The 24,490-nt window shown below is 31.1% G+C and overlaps 1 protein-coding gene across 14 annotated transcripts in view; it reads right to left on the bottom strand.

Annotated features, from left to right (window-relative positions):
- Positions 1 to 24,490, bottom strand: part of RIMS2 (regulating synaptic membrane exocytosis 2) — a 635,932-nt gene that overhangs the window by 166,479 nt on the left and 444,963 nt on the right. For 5 of the 14 annotated variants that reach the window (XM_049700520.1, XM_033438149.2, XM_049700521.1 and 2 more), the window contains one exon: positions 5,523 to 5,555. The exons of 8 other annotated variants lie outside the window; for them this stretch is intronic. In XM_049700520.1, coding sequence (XP_049556477.1) covers positions 5,523 to 5,555 — 33 coding nt within the window. The remainder of the gene's footprint in view (positions 1 to 5,522; positions 5,556 to 24,490) is intronic. One more of the 14 variants, XM_033438147.2, reaches the window with a different exon arrangement.

The following is a 24,490-nucleotide window of genomic DNA, read 5'->3' as shown; positions in this document are numbered from 1 at the left end:
TCATAAGTGAAGAGCTAAATAAGTATATCTTTCTGAAAAAAATAACCTTTGGTATAATTTGTTTTAGTAGTAATAATTTAAAAGAACTACCATTTTTTGATTATCTAGTATGGACAAAACTCCATGACAAGTTCTTTACAAGTATTACTACTTCCAATTTTTTTCAAATTACAAAAAATATAGAAATAATTGTTTCTCATTTCTATGTCAATAAAATTATTCAGTTAGATGGCTGGATATATATCATAATTTATTTACCCATTCCTCCATTACTTAACATTCACGGTAGCATCCTTTTTGTTGCTACAAATAATGCTTTAGTGAAACTTGTACATACATTTTTATCTGAATCTCTATTTGCACCATATCAGAATCTGCAAATATTTTTAAGGCCCTTGGTGTATATTAAAAACATTGCTTTTTAGAAATATTAAATTATGCTGCCACTATTTTACCATACTCTCCCCAGCATTAAAATGCTGTTTTTTAACTAGGTAAAACATAGTATCTTTAAAAAAAAAAAAGTCACCTATATGGTTATGAAAAAAATAAAGTATTTTTTATATATTTACTGACCACTGAATTTCTTGTTTAGTGAAATGTCTGTATATGTCTTTTGCCCATTTTTCTATTAGAGTTTTATAGAATATATAATTTGTTCAACAAAGTGATTCAGGTGTTAAGGCTTTTAATACTCTGAGTTGCTGCAAATAATGTTTCACAATTTGTTGTTTGCCTTTTAACTTGTTTATGCTGATTGTGATATTTTGAAGTTTATACCTGAGACACTGTAGTCAGATCTCTCTTTTTAAATTTACTTCACTGCTTTTATTCTTAGAAAGGCTTTCTCCCTCCAGAGAAAAGCTCTTTTATGCTTTCATTAAACATAATTAACTCAATCTCACCACAGTTCATTCTATTTAATAGGAAGCTGCCCAAAGTCTCGTCCCTAGCGGGTGACAAAACTTGGTTTAGAATTCAGACCTAAATGGGTTCAATGTTCTTGCTGTTTCTATCCAACTCTCTTGCCTCAGAAATGATATCGTTCATTTCTGGTGTAGCAGTCCTGATGCACAACTTTGTACGACAACTAGCTCCTAAACTAGTAGCCACAAACTAGTATAAGATATGTGTAATGCATAAAACAAAATAAATTAATTTTATCTTTCTATCATATCATTGAAAGAATGCTTACACATCAAAATGCATTGGCTTCAATACAGCGGATTCAAAATAAAAACTGTTTTTTAATATGTTTTATACAATAATAAAATAATAGCTTCACTTGTATAGTGCTTACTATGTGCCAGACACTGTTTTTAGGTGCTTCACATATTAAATATTAACGATTTCATCCTTACAAAAGCAGTTTGACGTAGCAGTATTCAGTTGGCCAAAAAGTTCGTTTGGTTATTTCCCTAAGATGGCTCTAGTAGCACTTAGTTGTCTTTAACTTCATTCGAAACAATTTTGTTAGATTTTATTGTGACAGCTGTCATATCAACATGCATTTTTAAAAAACTTACCAAAATTGGTGAATTTTTGTGTAGCCATTTTAATATTGAAGATGGAAGAAAAAGAGCAACATTTTCTGCATATTATGCTTTATGATTTCAAGAAAGGTAAAAACACAACAGAAACACAAAAACGATTTGTGCACTGTCCAGAATTAGTCAACAGAAAATGCATAATCTTCCATCAGTATAATGCAAGACCGCATGTTTCTTTGACGACCAGGCAATAACTGTTACAGCTTGGCTGGGAAGTTCTGATTCATCCACTGTATTCACCAGACATTGCATCTTCAGATTTCCATTTATTTAGGTCTTTACAAAATTCTCTTAATGGAAAAAATGTCAATTCCCTGGAAGACTATAAAAGGCACCTGTAACAGTTCTTTGCTCAAAAAGATAAAAAGTTTTGGGAAGATGGAATTATGAAGTTGCCTGAAAAATGGCAGAAGGTAGTGGAACAAAACAGTGAATACGTTGTTCAATACAGTTCTTGGTGAAAATGAAAAATGTGTCTTTTATTTTTACTTAAAAACCGAAGGAACTGTTTGGCCAACCCAATATTATTATCTCCATTTTACAGGTGAGGAATCTGAGGCAGAGAGAGCAACTTTCTCAGAATCACACAGCAAGTAAGTGGTGAGACTGACCAGGCAGTCTAGCTGTATAGTCTGTGCTCTAATACTGCTTCTCAGACTGTTTCTTACCAGAACAATACTTCCTCCAACACAGATATTCTTATGAAAGAGACTTAAACCGGACAATTGGCCTAGGTAAAATTGAATGTCATAGTATTAACAGGGCATGAATAATATTTTGAGAATTTAGCAGTAACATTTTACAATCAGGATTAAGTTCTTAATGCACAGTTCACTAGCAAGATTAGGGCTAAAACTAGATCTCCTGACTTCTAATAATCTTTCCAGTTTCCTCCACACCACTCCACACAAGGAAGAAATGCTCAAAACCACGTTTATTTCATGTTTGGGTATTCCTATTATTTCAAGATCCCTGAACTTTCTTAACTCTCTTCTCTTATATTTGAGTATTTATAGGCTTTAAAGAATTAAGTATTACACTTTATCAATAGTAGCTTTCATATATGATGTGATGTTTTTATATATATGTACATATTTCATTTGAGCCTTTTTGGTTAAAAGATCACAATATTACTTAATAAAATGTTAAGCTTAAACTTATATAAAAAATTTCTCGAATCTCCTGTGTCTCTCATAACATCTAAGCTATCTAACACAGTATTGAACATGAGTTGACATTATGTGCCTCCTTATAAACTGAGTGATTTTCATTTTCTGGTAAGATTTCAGTGTACTAGGGTTACGGTTTTCATGACTGAGCAATCTTGTACTTTTTTTTTGTTTGTTTTTTTGGCCATGCTGTGTGTCTTGCGGGATCTTAGGTCTCTGACCAGGGATGGAACCCTCATCCTCGGCAGTGAAAGAGCGAAGTCCTAACCACTGGACTGCCAGGGAACTCCCCATGACTGAGCAATCTTGAGTACCTGTGTCTTAGACTTTTGTTAATAATATTAAGTCCATTAAATATAGGATGTAATGAAGAACAGAGAATATCTATAAAATAAATAGAATATGTAATGAGAAGTTTGGTAGTAAATCAATAATTGAAAATTTGGAGAAATTTCGGTAACAGTTTATATGTGCATTTATATGTATACACATATACACTTATGTTAAACTTCCCCTACAATGAATGTTACTTCTCTTTACCTTTTAGAACATAATGCAAGTAGAACAAAATGGCAAATGAAAGCTCACAGCACTCAAAATATGGTATAGATGCCAAGCAAATATAATAAGAATTGAAGTGAAATTCTGAAATACATACCAATGGACAATATTCAGAACAAAGAAACAAAACAAAAAAGGGAATCATTTTCATGCTAAAAAGAATACTGTGATTGCAATAATTTAGCCCAGACTTCTCTCCAGAGTTCCAGACCCATACATCCAATGAATGCTATTAGATATTTACACGTAAACGTTCCAAAGGAACCTCAAACTAACCCATCCCCAAACTGAAGTCTTTATTTTGCACTTAAATATTTGTTCAACCCATATTCCCTGTAAGATAAAATATACCACCATATATCCAAACATTTCAGTCACGCAAGATTATCTTATTCTTCCTTTTCCTTTCATCAGTAATATCCAATCGATAACTGTCTTATAGATTCTACATCTTTAAATAACTTCTCATGTATCTACTGCCTCTGTTGATTCAGCCCATTATGATCTCTTAACTGATTTATGCAATATCCTTATAAATGATCTTTCTGCTTATATAGCTCCGCTCCATTTTTCACCTAGTTTCCAAAGTAGTCTTTCTAGAAACAAATATCTGATCATGTCTCTCTCTTGCTTTACACACCTCAATAACTTACACAATCTTCAGAAACCCTCCCCTGCCTTCTTTTTTTTTTTTGGAAAAGAAACAACTAGGCTTTAATTTTTAAAATTCTTTTTTTTTTTTTACATCTTTATTGGAGTATAATTGCTTTACAATGGTGTGTTAGTTTCTGCTTCATACAGAAACATACATATGTTCCCATATCTCTTCCCTCTTGCATCTCCCTCCCTCCCACCCTCCCTATCCCACCCCTCCAGGCAGTCACAAAGCACCGAGCTGATCTCCCTGTGCTATTCGGCTGCTTCCCACTAGCTATCTACCTTACGTTTGGTAGTGTATATATGTCCATGCCTCTCTCTCGCTTTGTCACAGCTTACCCTTCCCACTCCCCATATCCTCAAGTCCATTCTCTAGTACGGTATTTGTCTTTCTCTTTCTGACTTACTTCACTCTGTATGACAGACTCTAGGTCTATCCACCTCATTACAAATAGCTCAATTTCGTTTCTTTTTATGGTTGAGTAATATTCCATTGTATATATGTGCCAGAGTTAGCAGAAGGAAAGAAATCATAAAAATCAGATCAGAAATAAATGAAAAAGAAATGGAGGAAACAATAGCAAAGATCCCCTGCCTTCTTTTGTCTAAACTTGTTTGAAGCCATTTTACCACATTGTTTCCTCTGCCTGTCATATTCTCTACACACAAGGCCAACATATTTCTGGTTTTTAACGTTCAACTCAAGGATTATTGCTTCTGTGAAGTCTTTCTTGAACTAATATCCATACTGCTCAGGTGGAAATAATAACCCCATCCTTTGTGATTCCATTGTAGTCTATATATACATAAATCATGTATATATAGATTTCTCATAGCACCTATAATATTATTGAGTTTACTTGTTAAACTCACACTAGAAAAAGCCCATGAGGATGGGGGCCATTTTGTGTGTCCTGTTATTTCCAGCACCTAGAACAGTACCACACAGCATGTGCTTAATAAATGTGTTGAATGAATGTTCAAATTTTAGTCCAAGTGTTACTTCTTTCATGAAGCTTTGTCTGGCCATCTATTTGAAGCAAATTTTATTTGACTTTATACCTTTGTAGAATATATTGTTAGAGTCATCCACATTAGCACATAAACACAGCATGTTACCCACATACTTTAACTCCTCTGTGATACTGATAGCTTGTTTAGGGCATATATTAGGTCTTTAGTATTTTCCATAATCTAGCACATTGCTGAACTCAAGATAAAATACTTTTAGAATTATGTATTAAAAAGCTGAAAACAAGTTTTAAGCCTAAAATAAACTGAAGTACAAGTTATGATTAATTTATTAATTTAATCTACCCGACTATATATAAATATACAGTTATGGAAAAAATGCATATACACCTATGACATAAAATTAATCATTTTATTTTTATCCATCTAATTGGAGCAGTTGCTGTTAAAAGTTGAATATACAACTATCTAAAATAAAAATGCCTGCAGATTTAACATTTTGTTAATATAGGAAGAGAATGAAAAATTATAAAATAAGTAAAAAAAGTAAAAGATTTCTAAGGCAAGTTAGATAAATGAAAAATAACAAAGAAAAGAAGTAGAAGAGACAGACCTGCACGTCTTCTCCTTGTGGAGTCCACTTCTTCTGTGATCACATCGTGTAATGGACAGACATAGACAAAGGAGATGGATGTGAGTGGATGTACTCAAAAGGTAAAAAGTGACACTGAAGGAAAGGGCCTCAAATCATTTTGAGAAAAGATCCTGTGCACAGTTGTAAGGAAGATATAATCATATACATACCATATTAAAAGAAAAAAAATATGGAAGAACTGATGGTGAACTGGTTAAGCCACTATGGGTTAGCAGGATCAGAAAAATAAAGTTAGTGTAGAAATAAAGAGGATTCAAAAGTTTACAGTTATTTATGGACAGCCAATCCTGAACAGTGATGCTGAAGAAAGATACCATTAGTAAAAACAACATAACTTGTATGACCATATTGTTTAAGACATTACTGAGTCCATTTAAGATCTGTGAAAATGCTTTTAGAACTTTTACTTATCATTGAAAGGAAAGAACTTAATTGAATCATCTTAAAAAGAGCAATAAAAATAGCTTGATCAGACTTCTGTGCCTTTTAAGTTTCCTAAATTGATGAGTACATACATGAAAATAAGTATGACCATTAGGCCAATAATTCATTGAGTTACTTCAGTACAGCAAAATATTATTATAAAAATATTCTAGAGAGTAACAAATATAATAAAACTCATTATAAAAAAGAGTAGCTGAAATATATGGCTTAAGTTAAATATTAAAGATTCAAGTTAATCTTCAATTTAGACAAATTTTCTTTGATCATATTCCCTTATGAGGCTTACTTATTCAGAAAATTCTTACAGACACCACATAACAGATCATTGATGTTTCCATTTAAATTTGCCCATCCAAGTCCAACATCTACTATAACAGATACAGCACATATTTTGGAAACACTTCTTTACCCATTGGTAGTGGAGAAGTTCAGAAGACATTTTATACAGTGATTAAGCAGGAAATGTCTGCTCAACTGAGCATTCTAAGAAAACTTTTTTCCAAAAGATATTAATGAGTTAGTATTAGTGTGACTGATACAGATAAACAATATAACACAAAACCAAAATGTCCTATTTTAATTACCTTCTTAGCTTCAAATTAGGTATTACAAAGTTCTTAATTCAAAACACCATATTCATTTCTGCAATACTTGTATCATAGTTTCTGAATGATTTATAGAAAAACATGTTATACCAAAATATATTTGGAATATTGATATATTGAAATGATAACTCTTGAGAGAAATCTTTCCAATAACAAATTTATCTCTTTCTCTGAATAGTGAGAAAATGAAAATTTTCCACTAGGAAAGAAGGGCTGAGATACCCAAAACTTTTTTTCTAAGAGAAAAGAGAAATCCTATTATAGAGAACTGAAAAAAAATGACCATTTTGAAATTTAACAATGTCATTTTGATTATTATGTGAGCACACCTTTGACCTGTTCAAAATTAGACAGTAAATCTCATCACGATTATATTACAAACTAGACTTTGCCAATAGGATTGACCACTAGAAAAGTATTATCCTCCTGAAATGTACTCCTACATTAACATGTTATATGCCATATTTTCTTTTGCATCCCCAGTCCACCCATTTCTCAAAGAAGATAAAATAGAAAAATCTGAGCTATATTAACATCATAGGTTAATGCTGAATTGTATCATATTTTGCATTATGTTTTATAGGCAAAATTTCCCTATATACACATTTACCACACTACTAACGAAGTTTCCACACATGCTAAATTGAAATTGGTACGAACTGGATGAAATAACTGCTTAAGTATATTCTACCTCTAAGAAAACATTTTATTTTTTTGCAGAAAACATAAAAACAACATAAATAAATATCCTTTCACTACGTAGTATTTTCCCGTACCTTGACTATTTTATAATGGCATTGAGGTAATATTTTTCATGTTGTATGGATTCAAAACATTCAAATTTCTTTCCAACCCATTTATTAGTTTATTATAGAGAATAACTGAAGCACATAGAGTTCAAGTGACTTACCCAAGGTCATAAAACAAGTTCAATGGCAGAACCAGAAATAGAACAGAGGTCTCCTGATTACCAGGTCAAATTTCTTTCTACTAGATGCTATATGACCCAATAAAAACATGTGAAATAAAAAGTCTAGTAAGGGAAAAAAATCTTTTTATGTTGATACCTGAACTGGACATTTTATTACATAGTATTAATTAGAACGTTTTTAAAAAGAGGTACATGGTACAACTATGCAAGTAATTCACCAATACTTTTTACTCTTGTGAGGAATATGTAACTTAGCACCAACAATTTAATTGTTTTTAGAAAATAATACAAAATTTATATTTTAGAAAAGGATGAAAATGAAAGATTTTGACCAGGATCTCACTATTAACTGAAAGTGCCCATTAAATCATTTTTCCATCACTATGTGAATATGATCCATTAATAAATAGATCATAATTAATCTTATATAAAAAATCACTTAACTTTAATTAGCAGATAGAATACTAATTTAAATCATAAAATTTCAATGTATAACTTTCAATTATACCAAATATATTTTTAAACTTTTTGACTTTCTTTTCTTCTTCGTGGCTACAGTTTTTAATATATACTATTTGTATTAAACCAGTCACATTTAAAAAGAGAAACTATATCCTTTAAATACCTAGGTCTTATTTAAATGGCAATAAACTATAAAAACTTATTTCATATATATTATTGTAATGAATTTCAGACTTCAGTGAACCTTGAAGGAGGTAAGAGTACCCCCTTCACTCTTCCTATCTCCCTAATTCTCCTTTAATCGTGACTTTGCCACAGTCAAACATTCTACTTTCAGTGCTGTTAATGGCAGTTCTAATGAGAAATCTTTCCAACACTTCATTTAACCAATAACCAGTTAGAGTGATTAAAGATAGTAAAAGTATACCCTCTCTTAGGTGTCTATTACTGTCACAACTATGGCTGGATCTTAGTTTCAGATACAGAAAATATAAAAACTGTAATAAGAGTGTACAGTATTTGGGGGAGGTTCATTACATCACATGAGCTAACAAAAGAGAAATAAAATATATTCATATACTATACTAAAAGACATTAATAAAATATAATGAACAACTCATAAATACAATTTATGGTAATTATTTTGGAAAAATATTTTTAAATTTAAAGTACCATCAATGTGCAAACTGTAAAAAGAATGGTCCTTAATCAAGCAAAGTAGTAATTATATATATATATATATGTGTATATATATATATATATATACACATATATATACACACACACACACAATAAACCTGTCTGTATTGGTCCTTAAAGTTATAAAAATCTACTGAAGATAAACAGATATATAATAAAATACTCATTTTCATTAAATTATATGGTGTAAAAGTAAGTTTATGAGGATGAATATAACAGCAGCTTTTATGTAAAATTTTGTGCAAACCAAAATTTTCCTTGCCAATATAGTGTATTAACTACCATTATATTTCAAATGAACACATCTCAAGTTCAAACAGAAATAATAATCTGTAATCAACTTAATTTAAAAAGGCATAGACATGAGGCCTGTTTACGTATAAATGCAGTTTTTAACAAGGGTATATGATATTTATTTGAAAATCTGTTGACTAACAGCAGACACAATATTGGTTCTATTATCAGATTTAATTGTACTTGAGTAAATATCAATATATATTGTATAGAAGGAAGTATTCTCTTAGAAAGATTCCAGACAAAGAAACAGAAGCCTCAAGACTTTAAGTGTATATTAGAACTTGCACGTAATTAAAAGTTAATCGTAATTATGAGGGCTTTTTAAAGGTCATAGGAGCCTTAGAATGTTTCCTTTTAGAGAAGGCAAGATACCTTTCAAAATAAAGCCTAAAAAAGCATCTACTTAGTAGGCGCCTCAATGATACAAAGATCAAGACAGACCTAGAACATAAAAACAAAATATTTACCAAAGTTTACAGATTTCAAACTAAAACTTCTCCACTGTGACAAAAATCTTGTCGAAAAATTCCTCAATCTAAGTTATTTGAATTTATTTTCTAAACTAATTATTACTTTCCATAATTTTGCCAACAACCAACCATAAAATTATTGAACATTTACAAAAGCATCTACCTACCTATTGAAATGAGCAAAGTACAACCTTTTAAAATATTAAGCTATTTTTAAAGCTAACAAAAATGTTTCTTTTTTAAATGTTTTGTTTCCTAGTTCTAGCTGTGCCAGTTTTTTTTCTGATTCTATCCTTAGAGTCTGACATGTAATGCAATTTTCTTTTTGTAATGCTATTTTAAATGCAGAAGAAAGACATACTTAGAGTATTTGTTGAGGGTGTTTAAAATAATTGATTTTCAAACTATAGGATGCTATATCATAAAAAAGAAAGTCACTCAAGTACAGGCTTGGCCTTATAAACTTATCTGTATGTTTAGAGGAAACTGAACTAACTTTAAATGAGCAACTAAATTCATAAATCATGAAATCTCACTTTATTCCAGGAGAACATCCTTGTTAACAAACAATGCTGTATTTACATCTGAGGGTGTTAGTAGTACTTAATGCCAAAATTCCGTCAGTTGATTTGTGTTCTATAAGATATTTACTTAGCTTGTTTTACATCACTTTCTTCTGCCAAAAATAAAGTACATTCATTCTACAACAATCCAGAAATAATCAGAAATTACCAACCTGCTAATATTGACCAAGAACACAACCTCGATTATTTTTACCAGATTAGATGAATTAGACTAGCATCTAATTTGAAGACTAAATTAGAATATTGAGTTAGACTGAAATAAATTGCTTCTACTTTAAAAAAGTGTCAAATTATTCAATAATGAAAGGAAGCAAAAGTTCATAACACCAAAATAGTCAAGAAAAAATTTAAATATAAAATTCACCCACAAAATACACCTTTGAATATTTACTTTTCCTGATGATAAATTTTATAAAGCATAATTCCAAAGGTTGAACTAAGTAAAAGAAAATCCCTACCTTCACCATAGTTACAAATACATAAAGAATACAATATGGAAATGTCCATGTTGGAAAAAATTAAAGGTTAATGCATTAAATCATAACAATGCTAAAACTAGGGGCTTAGGCACACAAAAGCAAGTAGTAAAACACAGCTTGTTACTTTGAATATTTTCAATTTCCAAAATACTGTATAATCATACAGTAACCCAGCAAAGTGTTTCATTGCCCTCACTTTTCCAGAAAAACACAAGGATTTATTTTCCAGATAAGATACAGGAAGGTGAGTAGCATTGTCATGATTCAGGATATTTAGAGAAAAAGTAGCTAAGTGAATTCTAGATTTTTCTAGATATAGCATACCTTCTACTTAGAAAATGACAAATCAAGGTGGGCAATCTTTTTATGAATAGTATCAAGTAATCATCAAACATAATCAGAAATCATTTATAATTACATCTCAAAGTAGATTCTGAACTATTTAAGTCCAAGACTTTTTTATTTTGGAGAAACTAAGGAACTATATCAGTTCTAAAACATTCATTTAGTCTAACTGAAGTTAGCTTTCTCACCACACTACTTTTGAGTTTATGTAAAATATGAGATAAAATATTTTATGTAAAAATATGCTCTTTTCCCAGATACTGTCCTAATTACTAGAAGAACAGATAAACTCACAAAGCGAAAATAATAAATTTCAACAGATTAAACTTTGGTTTCAATGTTTAATAACACTGCATTACTGTAGGCCATAGTATTCTCATCTAGAATCAGATAGCTCATTGAGAAAATAAACAACAGATTTTCCATGCTCATATGTCCTTGATTTGCATTAAGAATGTTTTGTTAACTTCACAGCCTAAACAAAATCTAATCCACATTCTAAATGAGGAAGACATTTAGTGATTTACTCTGAACATCATCCATAAAATCTGGGTTTTAAAATCATTTGTAGAATTCTTATATTGTATGATCACATAAAAAATACTAATATGATAAACATCATTCTCTTTACCAGGGATTTTCATCTACATTGCTGTCAGTTAAGTTAGAAATACTGGAAAAAAAATCACCCATTTTGCTCATAATTCTCTCAGAACAGCCTAGTTCAGAGATGTATTTTTCTTAAAAGAAGCAGATACTAATGCATATTACTTAAAGTTCATCTAAGTATTTGTTAACCCATTTTCTAGTCTATATAATGCCATTTAGTCCTCCAGTTCCATAGTCATATATTTAAAATAAAAATTTCAAGTGATGCTTTAATTGTTAGTATACATCCTTAAAATGGCAAAATTCCCCGGTATTGTTCTTGCATAGATTTTCATAAAACACCAAAAGGAAAAGATAACGATATATGTTATTGATACATAGCTAACTTTGCATCTTGGGTTTGGGTTCGAGTCCTTACAAACTTTTTCTAATGCCACAAGTTTACTACAATAATCCTCTGATGAAGAATCCTTGACTATTAATGGAAGATGATCTCAGATTTTAGTGAATAAAAATTATGTTTTAAACCCTGATTACAATTACTAAATTATTAATATGGTAGATGTATCTAAATATAAAACAAAGAATGAATCCAAACATGTCTTCTGTAAAGCCCAGGCTCATAAACATGTTATTGAAATGCAATTAGCCCCACCTGATATCCCACTATTTTCCTCCCATTCTATCACTCCAAAGTCTCAATAATTAAAAATATTCTCAACATATCCTACCTCACTTTTAGAAACAAACAAATAAAAATATTTATGAACACTAAAATTGAACACAGCATACGGCTTTAGCATATTGCATACTTACTCACGACATTTAGGATTTGAATTTCCAGGAATTTCCCAGTATATAGGAAAATGCATAACTGCCAAGATTGAAAATCTATAAGCAATTTAAACCATGACATTAAGGCACTCTAATTACATTAATTTTCCTCTACTGCGCACATAGTTTATATTCAGTTAGAAGGCTTAAGTGATAAAAAAATGCAATATATGAGAATACACAAATTAATAATATCTAAAGGAAATTTAAAAAAAATTTTTTTGTGAGATTTAAAAATATGTTTAGCAAATATTGCATTCTTTCATGACTTTAATAGTCAATGTAATTTATTTACCGTAGATATATATGGCCACAAACATATTCATGTAATCAGAAATGATGGCAAACAAGACAAATAAATAATAATTTATGACCAAGGATAACCTACATCACACAACACAGCAAGGAGACACTTTGAGAGTAATAGTTTTTGTTGTATAAATCATAACATAAAACCCATTTTATACTTTGTTTACTTTATTAAGCTAATTATTATTTTCCAAATAAGCTAAGTGATTCTTAATTGAAGATTTGAAAAAACAGGTAAGATATTTTTCTTACAACTGCATGAATATATTTAAATTTGCAATGTGAATTCCAGTTTATTTACTTATTTTTAGTATGTAACTGTTTCACTAAAAGAGAATTCACAGATTAAGCCATTTGCACTATGGCATTTTTCCTTGCTCTCCAGACTTATGTAACATAATACTTTTTCTCAAAACATCCTATTATCCTTAATAGCACTATCACAATTATAATAACTAAATCTTTAGTTATAATTATTTTTAACTTACATATTTTTGCCAGAATGTAAGCTCTATGAGGGCAATTGCGGCATCATTCTTATCTACCGCAGTAACTCAGTGCCTACCATAATGCCTGGCATACTACAGGATAGCAATGAATACTTGTTAATAAATCAGTTTAATTTATATATTGACATATTTTAAACTACATGTTTCAGAGATTTAACATGAACCAAGTTACCACATAAAAATACATTAACCCTATTACTATAGACTCAGCCATTTAATGATGATAGTGTTATAAAAAAATCCATCTGTATTCTAAAATTTTGAATGAAATTTTCATTGTACTCTCATCCAATTACTGATTAAAAGTAGTACTGATTATTAAGTTGATTGGTTATCTCTGCATTTTGCTTCTCTTCCTTTTACTCCTGGTTCAAGTTTTTGTCCTCTGCTTAATTAATCTTATCTCCCCAAAAAAAAGAGAAGAAAGAGAGCGAAAATAAAATCACTTCATTTCAATTTATTGGTAGAATCAATGGTTTGAAGAGGCTCTTTATTGAATTAGAATACTATGCTATCATTCCATCTTGGTTTTGTTGTAATATTTTTAGCTCCAGAATTTGTAAATAAATCATTACCAATTGGTAAGATATCTCGATAGCATTTGCAATTAAAAATAAGGAATAGCCTACGAAGACAAACTTTAAAAAAAATTATATTGAGCTTTCTATAGTACTTTTTTAGGGACGTAAGCACCTCTCATGAGGGTAGTTTAATTTGGATCAAAATAACCAAATATATAAGTTAAGTTATCATTTGTGCTTAAGTGAGTCATTTTTTTCTTAAAGAAATAATCTTAATAATAAAATAATTGTTATTTTCCCCAAAATATGTGTAATTAGTTTTCTAAACAAATCTTGAAATAAAGTTTTCACCACTTTAATCTAAACAGACTCTACACAGTCTAAAGTTCACACCAAAGTGAGAAAAATGAGGTACAACAAGCACACACATATTTAAAAAGCATGAAATGCAATGCTTATCGCCTCATGCTTTCAGGGGCTTTCCAAATCCTGACAAACCTGGCTCAGATTCGTGTTTCTTTTGCGGCAATGGTTTGTCATCACTTAATGTACCATTCACATTTTTCTGCTGGTCTTCCCATGTAACTTCTAGTATAAATCAAAAAAAATAATCAGAGTTTGTCAGAAACATTAGATAATTTGTGTAATAAGAGCCTAAAATTACTTCAGGGATCTAATTATTTTTTAATATTTTTCCCCTAAATTCTCCCATAAGCTTTCAGTAGTACGTAGTTAATGTTTTAAGTATAGAAATGTGACACCTAAAATTGTTTTATAGATTTCAAAATCCAAAGCATTTAAGTTTGCTTCCAGGAAATTCTAAAATCTATTTGCAATAAAAGAATTTTTGAAGATATGAAGAAAACGATGATTTAAATGATTTGTCAAATAAAGTTTTCTTCTTAGTTGATATTAAATAATTTTATTTTAGAAATAAACATTTTGCTAAACATTACTTTAATGTGGTGAAATGAAATGTTTATATGGAACTAAAATGCAGAGATTTTCATATATATCAAGAGAAAATCTGTAACATTTTAGTATATGATAAGATGGCTATTTATTTTACTACCATATTTGGTACTTTCATTAAACAACAGAAAAATGTATGTGCTATGGGATATTATTTCAATAAAAACTATTAACAGTTTGGTATCACTGAATATGAGTTACCTGGCTTATCTAAAATCATTTGGAGTTATCTGTAGCATAATATAATATTCATTCATTCAACAAATATATATTCAGCACCTACTATAACCCAGGCATATCTAGGCACTGGGGATACAACAGCAAAAAAAAAAAATAGACAAAAACCTATGCTTTCATAAAATTTATATTCTAGTGGGAGACATAAATTATAAACAAGATAAATGAGTAAAATATTTTGTGACAGATATTGATAAGTACTAAGAAGACAAACATGAAGTAGGTAAGAAGTAAATAAAATGTGCAGGGTGTGATGAAAATTTGAATAGACTAGTCACGGAAATCCTCATTAAGAAGGAAGGTTTTGAGTGAAAAACTTAAGGAAGTAAGGGAGTTACCCTATGGTTATTTAGGGAGGGCATTACAGGTAGAAGAACAGCACATGCAAATGTCCTGAGGTGGGAGCATGTCTGACATGTTCTAGGAAAGCACGAAGGTCTCTGTGGCTGGAGCAGAGTGAACAAAAGGGAAAGTCATAGAAGACGAGGTTAAAGAGGTAATGGAATGGAAAGTGGAGGGAGTACAGATCATGTAGGTTCTTGGAGGTCATGTATCAAAAGACTCACTGGTCACCATTTGATCTTAATCTCATAGTAGCATTCATAAACACTTAAGTGTACACTTGCTTTTCTTTTTACTCACGTTTCTAAAGCAGTAAGTCAAGTAGACAGTTACTATCTATGTACATTTTAATCCCCAGGAAGTTTCACCATGCCATAAACAATTCTCTGGTACTTATTCACCTCTGGCCATAAATAGTGAAATACTAACCTATTTTATAATATTAAGCTAAGCAAAACATAAATAGGAAGATAAAAATCACTATCGAAAATGAAAAAAAGTATGCTATACTGCAACATCAAATATGGATGATTTTGGATACACCACTTTGATTACTTATACTGCTAGAAATGACGGCATTAAGTGTAAGGGTTTTTCAGTTCCTATACCTGAAATAAATGTTATTAATAAAGGACATTTGTTCTGGTCCAACATAAATCAGTTACTGCAAGGAAACAAACTTCTTGCTTTGGGAGTTAAATTTACACTTTGGTGTGTAGTTGACCCCCTGATTTCCTAATTGGTAAATAATCTGATAAAGATGCAATATAGTTTTCCCAAGTGGTAAACAATCTGGATAAAGATGCTATATTTGAATCAACTGCTAGTGGAAAGAAAAATCTTAAAACCTTTAAAGAATATACAAATCTTCTGGCAAATTCCAAGACTAGTTTAGCCCTCTTTAGCTAAAAGAACAAAGGAATCATCTGCTCCTTAACCAAAGTTAACCTGTAGTAACACAAAAACAACAGACTAATTTCCCCATGTTGAGGAAAATAATAAACTCATTTATAATACAGTATTTCTTGATTTTGAATAACCTGCACTTTGGGTTATCTATCAATATATAATATTTAAGATTTCACAAGCAATAAAGGGTTGTTCCTAAAATAAAATTTTCTAAAATCCTATACACTTGTCATTTAAAAAGTTGTTTCACATATCACCATTTGATAAAGTTTGTGATGTTCCAAAAAAGAAGGACACTCTACCTTCTGAAGTAAAATTGAGTGTATCGAAGTAGAAATGGCTTGTTTTGAAAATGGTTCAGCCTTTCTATATACCAGTAGAAAGCATCTTCTGAAGTGTGGAGGAAAATACCTTAACATATAACAGGGTTAATTTTTAAACACTTTCTCTGAATTGACAAACATTTTAGTTGAAGAAAATCTATTATATGGCAGTAACAACAACAACAAAAAACTCATAACCATCCATTTAAAAATAGCAGGCAATATAACAATGAAAGAAGACCTAGATCAAGGCTATCAGTGACATAAGGGAGGTAACAGATAAATTACTGGGCTGAGGAGGCTTTTAGGAACATTTCTGCCATTAACTAGCGGTATAACCTTAGATAAATGCCACAGCCCCTCTGCCTCTAATTTGTTACATTTGAGGTAAGAAAGCTGGTCTTGAAATTTCTAAGGTTATTTCCAGCTCTAAAATTAGAGTTGCTCTGGCTTCTTACCACTGATTAGTCAGGTTTTATGGGAGAGAACCTATACCAGAGATGGTAAAATTAAGACACTGAGTCTAGAAGATTTTCCAGAAGTTCTAAATGTGTCTATTATCAAATCCCACGTTGAAACCCAAGTGTCTACTTTAAAACAGAATTAAAGTCATAAAAAGAACAGAACTGACTACCAACTCATTAATTCATCACCCAAAAAGCAATGCTAAGAACAGCTCATACCTAGCCCTATTTGAATTTATAGGTCATATAATTAAAATGAAATATTTAATGTAATTAAAAGCAAACTAGTTTTATGTCAGGAAAATGCTCAAATTGTTTGAAAAGTGTTTTAGTTACACTAAAGAAAAAATAGCAAAAAAGCTCTAAGTATGCAGCACCTTAAAGATAGTCTTTTCTATTAAAGGACTATTACGGTAATTTAAAAAATAAAAGTCTTCTTAATGTTAAATAATAAAGATCTTAAAATTAAAATTTAAGTACAAAGTGGTAGCCCATGATATTGTACATCTACTACCAAAGAGTAAAAGTGAAAAATGCATAATGTAATTTAATTGTAAGTATGACTTTGAAAGAATATGTCACATTGCTCAGATGCAAACTAGAAATCCATTCAAGTACAGAAAACATCCTAGAAGGGAGATAACTGCATCAAGTAAATAGTTGCGAATTTAATTTGTAGATAGGGAAGCTTAAAAATTGACTTAATAACTATTAGATAATTTGAAGAAACAATTTACTCATGAAGACTTAACTATGAGGTTAAGTGATACTTTAAAAACCCACATTTCTACAAACTATATTCCAGCTAGTTTTCATCACACCATGTAGCCAATCTTACATCAAGACAACAATTTAAAGAGCACAAATTCCTATATTAAAAGATTATACTTGTATAATACTATGTGTTTCAATCTGCTTTCACATACAGCATCATATTTGATCCTATAAAACACAGAAAGGACCTTCTATAAGGTGGTTTCTACAGGTAAGAAAACAAAGAGCTGATTAATAAGGATAAGAACTAAATAGGTATCTTGGTTCACAAACAATTTCACATGCGTTATCTCATTTGATTCTCAAAAAAGCATATTGGGAACAAAAGAGATATGATAAGATTTCCTTTTCTCAGATGAACTAACTTGGGTTAAGGGCCTAGAGTCACAAAGTTGTTCCCTAGAAAAGGCAGGCCCTGAGCCAAGGTTCCAAAACCTGTGCTCTTTCTGTAGTACCATATCACCTTCCTAAGATTATGTTATTTTCAACAAACAGAAGATGGCCTTAGGTTTGTACTTAGGAAGCCACAATGACATGTTTTGAAAAATGGCTGAAGTTTGCAGAAATGTATGAGGTGGAAGGGGTTCTCTCCTAAATCTGATTAGTCAATTGAGGCTTCGGAAGTCTAGAAGAAATAAAATGAGAAAAAGGGGAAGAAAAGAAAAATAAGGAGGAATGGTCTCCAGGAAGGAAAGGAAAGATTAGGAAAAGAAATTAGAAAATACTTGTTTACAAGTTAAGTGATAGAGTCCATCATATGATTGACTACTGAAATAACCTAAATAGTCACATGTCCTCAGTCTCTTCTCTTTCAACCATTGTGTTCATTGTCACCAAGTTATTATTCCATAAGACAGATGTAATTGAATAAAATATATGAGAAATTCCTTGCTATTTTAAAGTATCCCTGAATCTGTCCTATTTTAATTTTTGTCAAATTGTCATTTATCTAGGTTGGCAGGGAATGCTGTACTTAGGAAATATCTACCAATGCCACTATAAAATCCTTTCCTATCTAGATATCAAATTTGGATGTCAAATTTGGAAATTAAGACATGGTATTGGTATTCTCCTCACTCTAGAAGCATTCATGAGAATACAGAGAGGCAGCAAAACAAAACCTGTCCACACCCTGTTACCCTAAATGCTATCCAATTCCTTGAATGCTTACAGAAGCAAGCATCCATTATAAAGACTGTCAAAATTATTTTATTATTTTTGGTTCCTTTGTAACCTGTATTTTTAGGTTATAATGTAGGCAACTATACACTGAGACTCAAAGGAACAAAATATTTTTCCTTCCATCTCATTGTATATCTTTAGGGACCTGACTTGTGAAGGCAGTATATTAGGGTTTAGTTTATAATCCCACAGCAAATGGCTCACTAACAGACAATAGTAGGTTATACCTGTTAAGTTTCCAAAACCAAACCAAACAAACAACAATAACAACATAAGCTATAAATTAAAAACAAAACGATTTGAGACTTTACAATTTATTAGCCACATCTCCAAAACACTTAGCTTCTGTTAAAAAAGCCTTACAGGATAGTTTATTATACAGAAGAGATAACTGAGGTTCAGGGAAATTAAAAGCTTTGCCAGAGAACATATGCTCAATAGTAGAACTGAGTTTAAGATGCAATTTATTAACTTCCAATGGAGTTCTCTAAACATTATGAAAAGTCCAAATGGTTTAAACAATTTTGACTTACGCTAAATATTTGCATGTTGAGTTTTACATGTGGATTGAAATGTACAAATGTTGGGCAATATGCAACAATTCATGCTGCAATCCAGTTGATTTCTTTCCTCCTTGTACTGTTTCTTATGCAAGCTATGTGATCAAGAATAGCAACAAGGTTACTATTTTCCTCAAAACTACTAAGTAATATGTATTGAATAATTGGTTCAGAGTGATGATCATAATCAGGTTTAGTTTCACTTTAAATCCAAAGTTTTCAGATTCTGTGCTGAAAATACAAAATTATAGCGAGAAATAATAGTACTTATTATGTGACAAGTATTGTTATAAGCAATTTAAATATACCAAATTATTTAAGAAAGTTAATTTATAGCATATCTACATAGCAAGGAATGTTATTTAGAGTAGACAGGGGCTAGTTCAAGGCAGATTTTATCATTATCACCCTTCCAAGGTACCCAGTGCTCTTCCACATTTTCCAGCATCTCTCTCCCTACACCTGACTTTCTCCATTCACAGGCTCTAACTTGCTTCCTATGAAATTTGTGTGTAATAATAACTCGGGTCAGTCCCTAAGGAATATTTACATTTCAGTGTTCTGGAAAGCCTACGCTTTATATTATTAAAATAATTAAGCCATTAAAGAATATCAGAATACTAAGTACTATCACAAGTAGTGGGAGAAATATTTGGGGCTGAAAAAATGCCCATAACACCTCAAAACTTACCTCCTCTATACGTATCACAATCTTAAGAGACTGTATGTAAGTGACATGTTATAAAATAATTTTACCAACTATGTTTCATTTGTTATCATTATATTATTACTGTTTTATTTTTCCCTTGGGAGCTCCCCAAAGCAGGAAATATATCTTATTGATCATTGCATCCTCAATGACTACCTAGTACAACAAACTAAAAATAGCAGCTATCGGTTGAATTGAGCTAAACTGTTAACTAATATCTAAAATAAAACAAACGGTTGAAACACATGCAAGGAGAATGCCATTCATGTGAAAAGGCATGGTATATAAATGCACAAGATTGGGAGTCAAGACTAGAGGTCTGCTCCTACGTGGACTGAAGAAAGCTAATTGTCCTCTAGAATTCTACTCCTTTATCAGTAAAGAAAAGCTGTTTTATTAAAAGATTTATAAGGTTCCTTCCAAATCTAAGTCTTGATTCTAAATCTAGGAGCAAAGCTACAGAACACTGATAAATGTCTTGGCAAACTATAGGCAGATGGCTTGGGGCCAGATGGCTCTATAGAACAAATTGGCAGATCTTGATTTAGAAGTCAGAGGATGAACGAACATAAAGTTTCCCATATATCTTTCATGTATTCTTGTTCCCCTGACCTATCCTCTTAGTCTAGATTTCTATTTCCTTTCTTCCCTTTACAGCCAAACTCTTTGAAAGGTGCCTATACCATCTCCATTTCTCTCCTCTTCCAAATCCACTGTAATTGGCCTTTTACCCCCTACAACTCCACCAAAACTACTCTTAATAAAGGTTAGCACAATGACTTGCTATTTGCTAAATCTAGTGATCATTTCACAGTCTTGATAATTCTCTTCTGCTTCAAGCAACTTTCTTTATTTCTATTCAGAGACACTACAATCCACGGTTTCCCCACTACCTCTCCTCCTACTCTTGATGTTCCTCAGTCTTTCCTGCTTCATTGTTTCAACTTCTAAATGTTAGAATAGTTCGGTTCATAGTCCTTGGACCTCTTCTTTTAGCTACCTATGCTTGTTCTCTCAGTGATACCAATGGGGCTCATGGTTTTAAGTCTCTGTTTGTAAGGATGAATCCTAAACCTATAACTACAGTCCAAATCTCTAACCTGAAATCCAGAACATATTTCAAACTGCCTGTTTGACATCCTATCCTACATGTCTAACAGCATCTCTAACTTATATCCAAACCTGCGCACCTGATATTCCCACCAAATCTATTAATAGAAACTCCATATTTTCCCAATTACTGAGGCCCAAAACATGGATTTTATCATGGGATCTCTCCTACCCTGTCAGTTAATTCTGTTGGTTCTATCTTTAATATCTATCCAGAATCCAACTACTCCTATCATTCTGGTCTAAGTCACCATCACCTCTTTCCTGGGTTATTGGGAATGCCTCCTAATAGTTCTCCTTGTTTCTAATCTTAATTATTTTGGGTTATTCTCAATGTAACAATCAAACTGATCTTTTTAAAAAAGCAATGGTATTGTGTCACCTTAATCAAAATCTTCCTACTCCACTCATGGAGGTCAAGAAATAGATAAAAATGACAAATATGTAAACAGACATTGGGAGCTCAGTTAAATTTTTGTGTTTTTTTATGGAGAATATTCATTAATTACAATACGTGATATAATTTTATTTATTTTGCTATACTATTTTCACCTTTTCATAATAACCTAGCATATTTTAAGAATTTTATGCTTGGAGAGGTATTAATGAATAATTAACACTCCAAAGTAAGAAGAATTATTTTAGTGCTAAATCAATCTTAAATGTGACATTGTAGACATTATTTATAAAAGATGAAGACAGGGAAGAAAGAGTATATTGAAAACTAAAGGACATTTCAACTAAATTACTGAAGCACAACACTATGCATTTCTTAATTTGGCTCAATAACAAGGGAAATTGTTAGGATAAGAAGATATTTTAGAAGGCTGATTTTTTTTGATGTAACCATTTTAAAATGCTGACATTCTAAATCAACATGTGTAGCTACATTTGATTATCAATTACTGCAAAACATATACAGTCCTACTGTTTTTTGTTTTTTGGGTTTTTTTCTTGTTTTATAAAGAGCTTTAATCTTTTTGAAAACAAAGTTAGGTCAAAATGCATACAATAGGCATTTTATGTAATGTAACTTTAGCTGGCTTTAAAATCAGTCCTACTGTTTTTGACAGAACTTAGTTGTGGGGGATGACAGAATTGTCACTTATAATTATAGGAAAAACTAAATATAAGTATTAAAATCAATCATCTTTTTAAACTGCCTAGGCAATATAATAATGTATAAAACTGCAAATATTAGTTTTAGTACTGTGAAAAATCTACGAATATCACAAATGTTTAATACTGTTGAACTCATAATTAAGTTGATTTCTACTTTAAAATATTTTTAAATAGTTCAATTTTAAAATAATTTCTGGGTTGAAAAATATGCATGTTGTGTTTTTCTAAATGCATAATATCATGACCGTAACTATCTTCCTCAGAATCTTACTCCTTATGACCAGAAAAGCAAAACTTTTTAATGCCATACATTTCAATAGAATAGGGTTGTAACAGGATCCAATAATAAGGTAAGTACTTCAGAAATAAATTTTGTATTCAGAAATGTATTTTAAAAAGAGAATACACTTTAAATATTGGATAACTTAAATTGGGACTATACTTGTATTTATACTTATTTAAGAAAGCACATTACAAATGTCAAAACAGAGTGTCTAATATATGAAAGGCACTCTTAACTTCGTATTAGACTTGCCTTTTTTCCCATTATTAGGTGGGCTTGGTGTTTCTCCCTCATTGTCTTTATAACATTGAAAACAGACAACAGTGATTAATAATTATGGTCATTAACAACCCAAATAAAAACCAAGCACACCACAAAAGATGACATCACACACCAGAGAAACAAATCCATGCACTAACATGACACCTCACATTAATGAACAGAAGAGCGAAGTATACCCTTCCTAGCCCATAAGAAAAGTAATAAAAACAAAAATAAAATGAGGAATAATGAGTCATTTTATAATAAGTTAGGAAGATTGTAGTTACGGTTTTATGCTAAGAACTAATGTAATTTATCAATTTCATTTTGAGAATTAAGCATAGGCGACAAACTGGCTCAATAAATGGACTTCTTTATCTTAATAAAGTTAAAAATAAATAAAAGTGATATTAATTACTGCTGAAGTCCCCAAACTAATGATATACTTAACAATGACTTTACTGCAAAAGCCAATTCGTGAACAGTATGAAAGCCTTTTGGTATTCGTATGGACTAGTTTCAGATACATAGGAACAGGCAAGCAGGGAAACATTAACCACACAGCTAAATTAAAATGAAATTCATTCTTACAGTATTCCCTAAAAATGTTATTCCTATAGCACTTCAAGAAAATGGAAGATGTGTGACATTCCAGTAGTTAGTGCACGATATGTTCAGAACAGAGATAGTTATACTTTCTTATTGATATAAATATGAGTCTAAACTTGCCTTTGTTTTCATTACCAGATGTACTCTGATTTTCACCTTTATGACTTTAAAAATAGCTACTAAAAAATTTGCAATTGCAGTTTAAGAGGTTTTCTGTCTTAAACCACAAACACTACTGCAAGAATGCATCCATGAAAATACATCTTATGCACAATATACATAATAACATTGCTTTCACACAATGGTAAAGGAGAGAACAAAAGGCACATAAAGTACATGCTACCATTCATGAATACAATACTTTCAGAAATATTCTGACAAAGAAAGTGGCAAAAATTATGGTACGTAAACATAATAGGGGCTTAAAAACACCAAAATGAAGTGTCTTCATTCCATTTAGAAGAAGGACTCTTTGGGGAGAAATTAGGATTGTCAATAAATAGCGCAATACTGAGCTGGGTTGAAGATGAAGCTACAGTTAATTGTTCTTAATTTAGAAAAAAGTTTATGGATAAATTATAATAGTTTCTAAAAGTTTCAAGAACTAAAATTTTGTAATTTATATTCTGCTCTATATTTACTTGTAATTTACCTCTAAAAAATCAAAATTGTTGAGAGAAGAGACTAGAACTTCAATGAACCTACACTCAGTGAAATACAGTGTTTTAGTAGGTACCCAAAAAACATTTTTGAGTAAATATATGAACTGAATGTAAGGCTGGGGTAAAGGATAAGTATAAATCTTAGTGAGAGGCATTGTCTATAACTTCAGTTTGATTTAAACAATAAGGAGAATGTTCAAACGGGTAAATTAAATACCCTGATAATTTACCTAGCTAGCTCATGTAATATCTTTCCACTAATAAATTTAAGTAATTATTTTAAAATTAGTACTGAACAATCTGTTCTTT

Source organism: Orcinus orca, chromosome 17 (assembly GCF_937001465.1).
Source record: "Orcinus orca chromosome 17, mOrcOrc1.1, whole genome shotgun sequence".
Classification (NCBI taxonomy): domain Eukaryota; kingdom Metazoa; phylum Chordata; class Mammalia; order Artiodactyla; family Delphinidae; genus Orcinus; species Orcinus orca.
The sequence above is the reverse complement of the archived record's forward strand: the minus strand, read 5'-3'. Positions and strand labels throughout refer to the sequence as shown.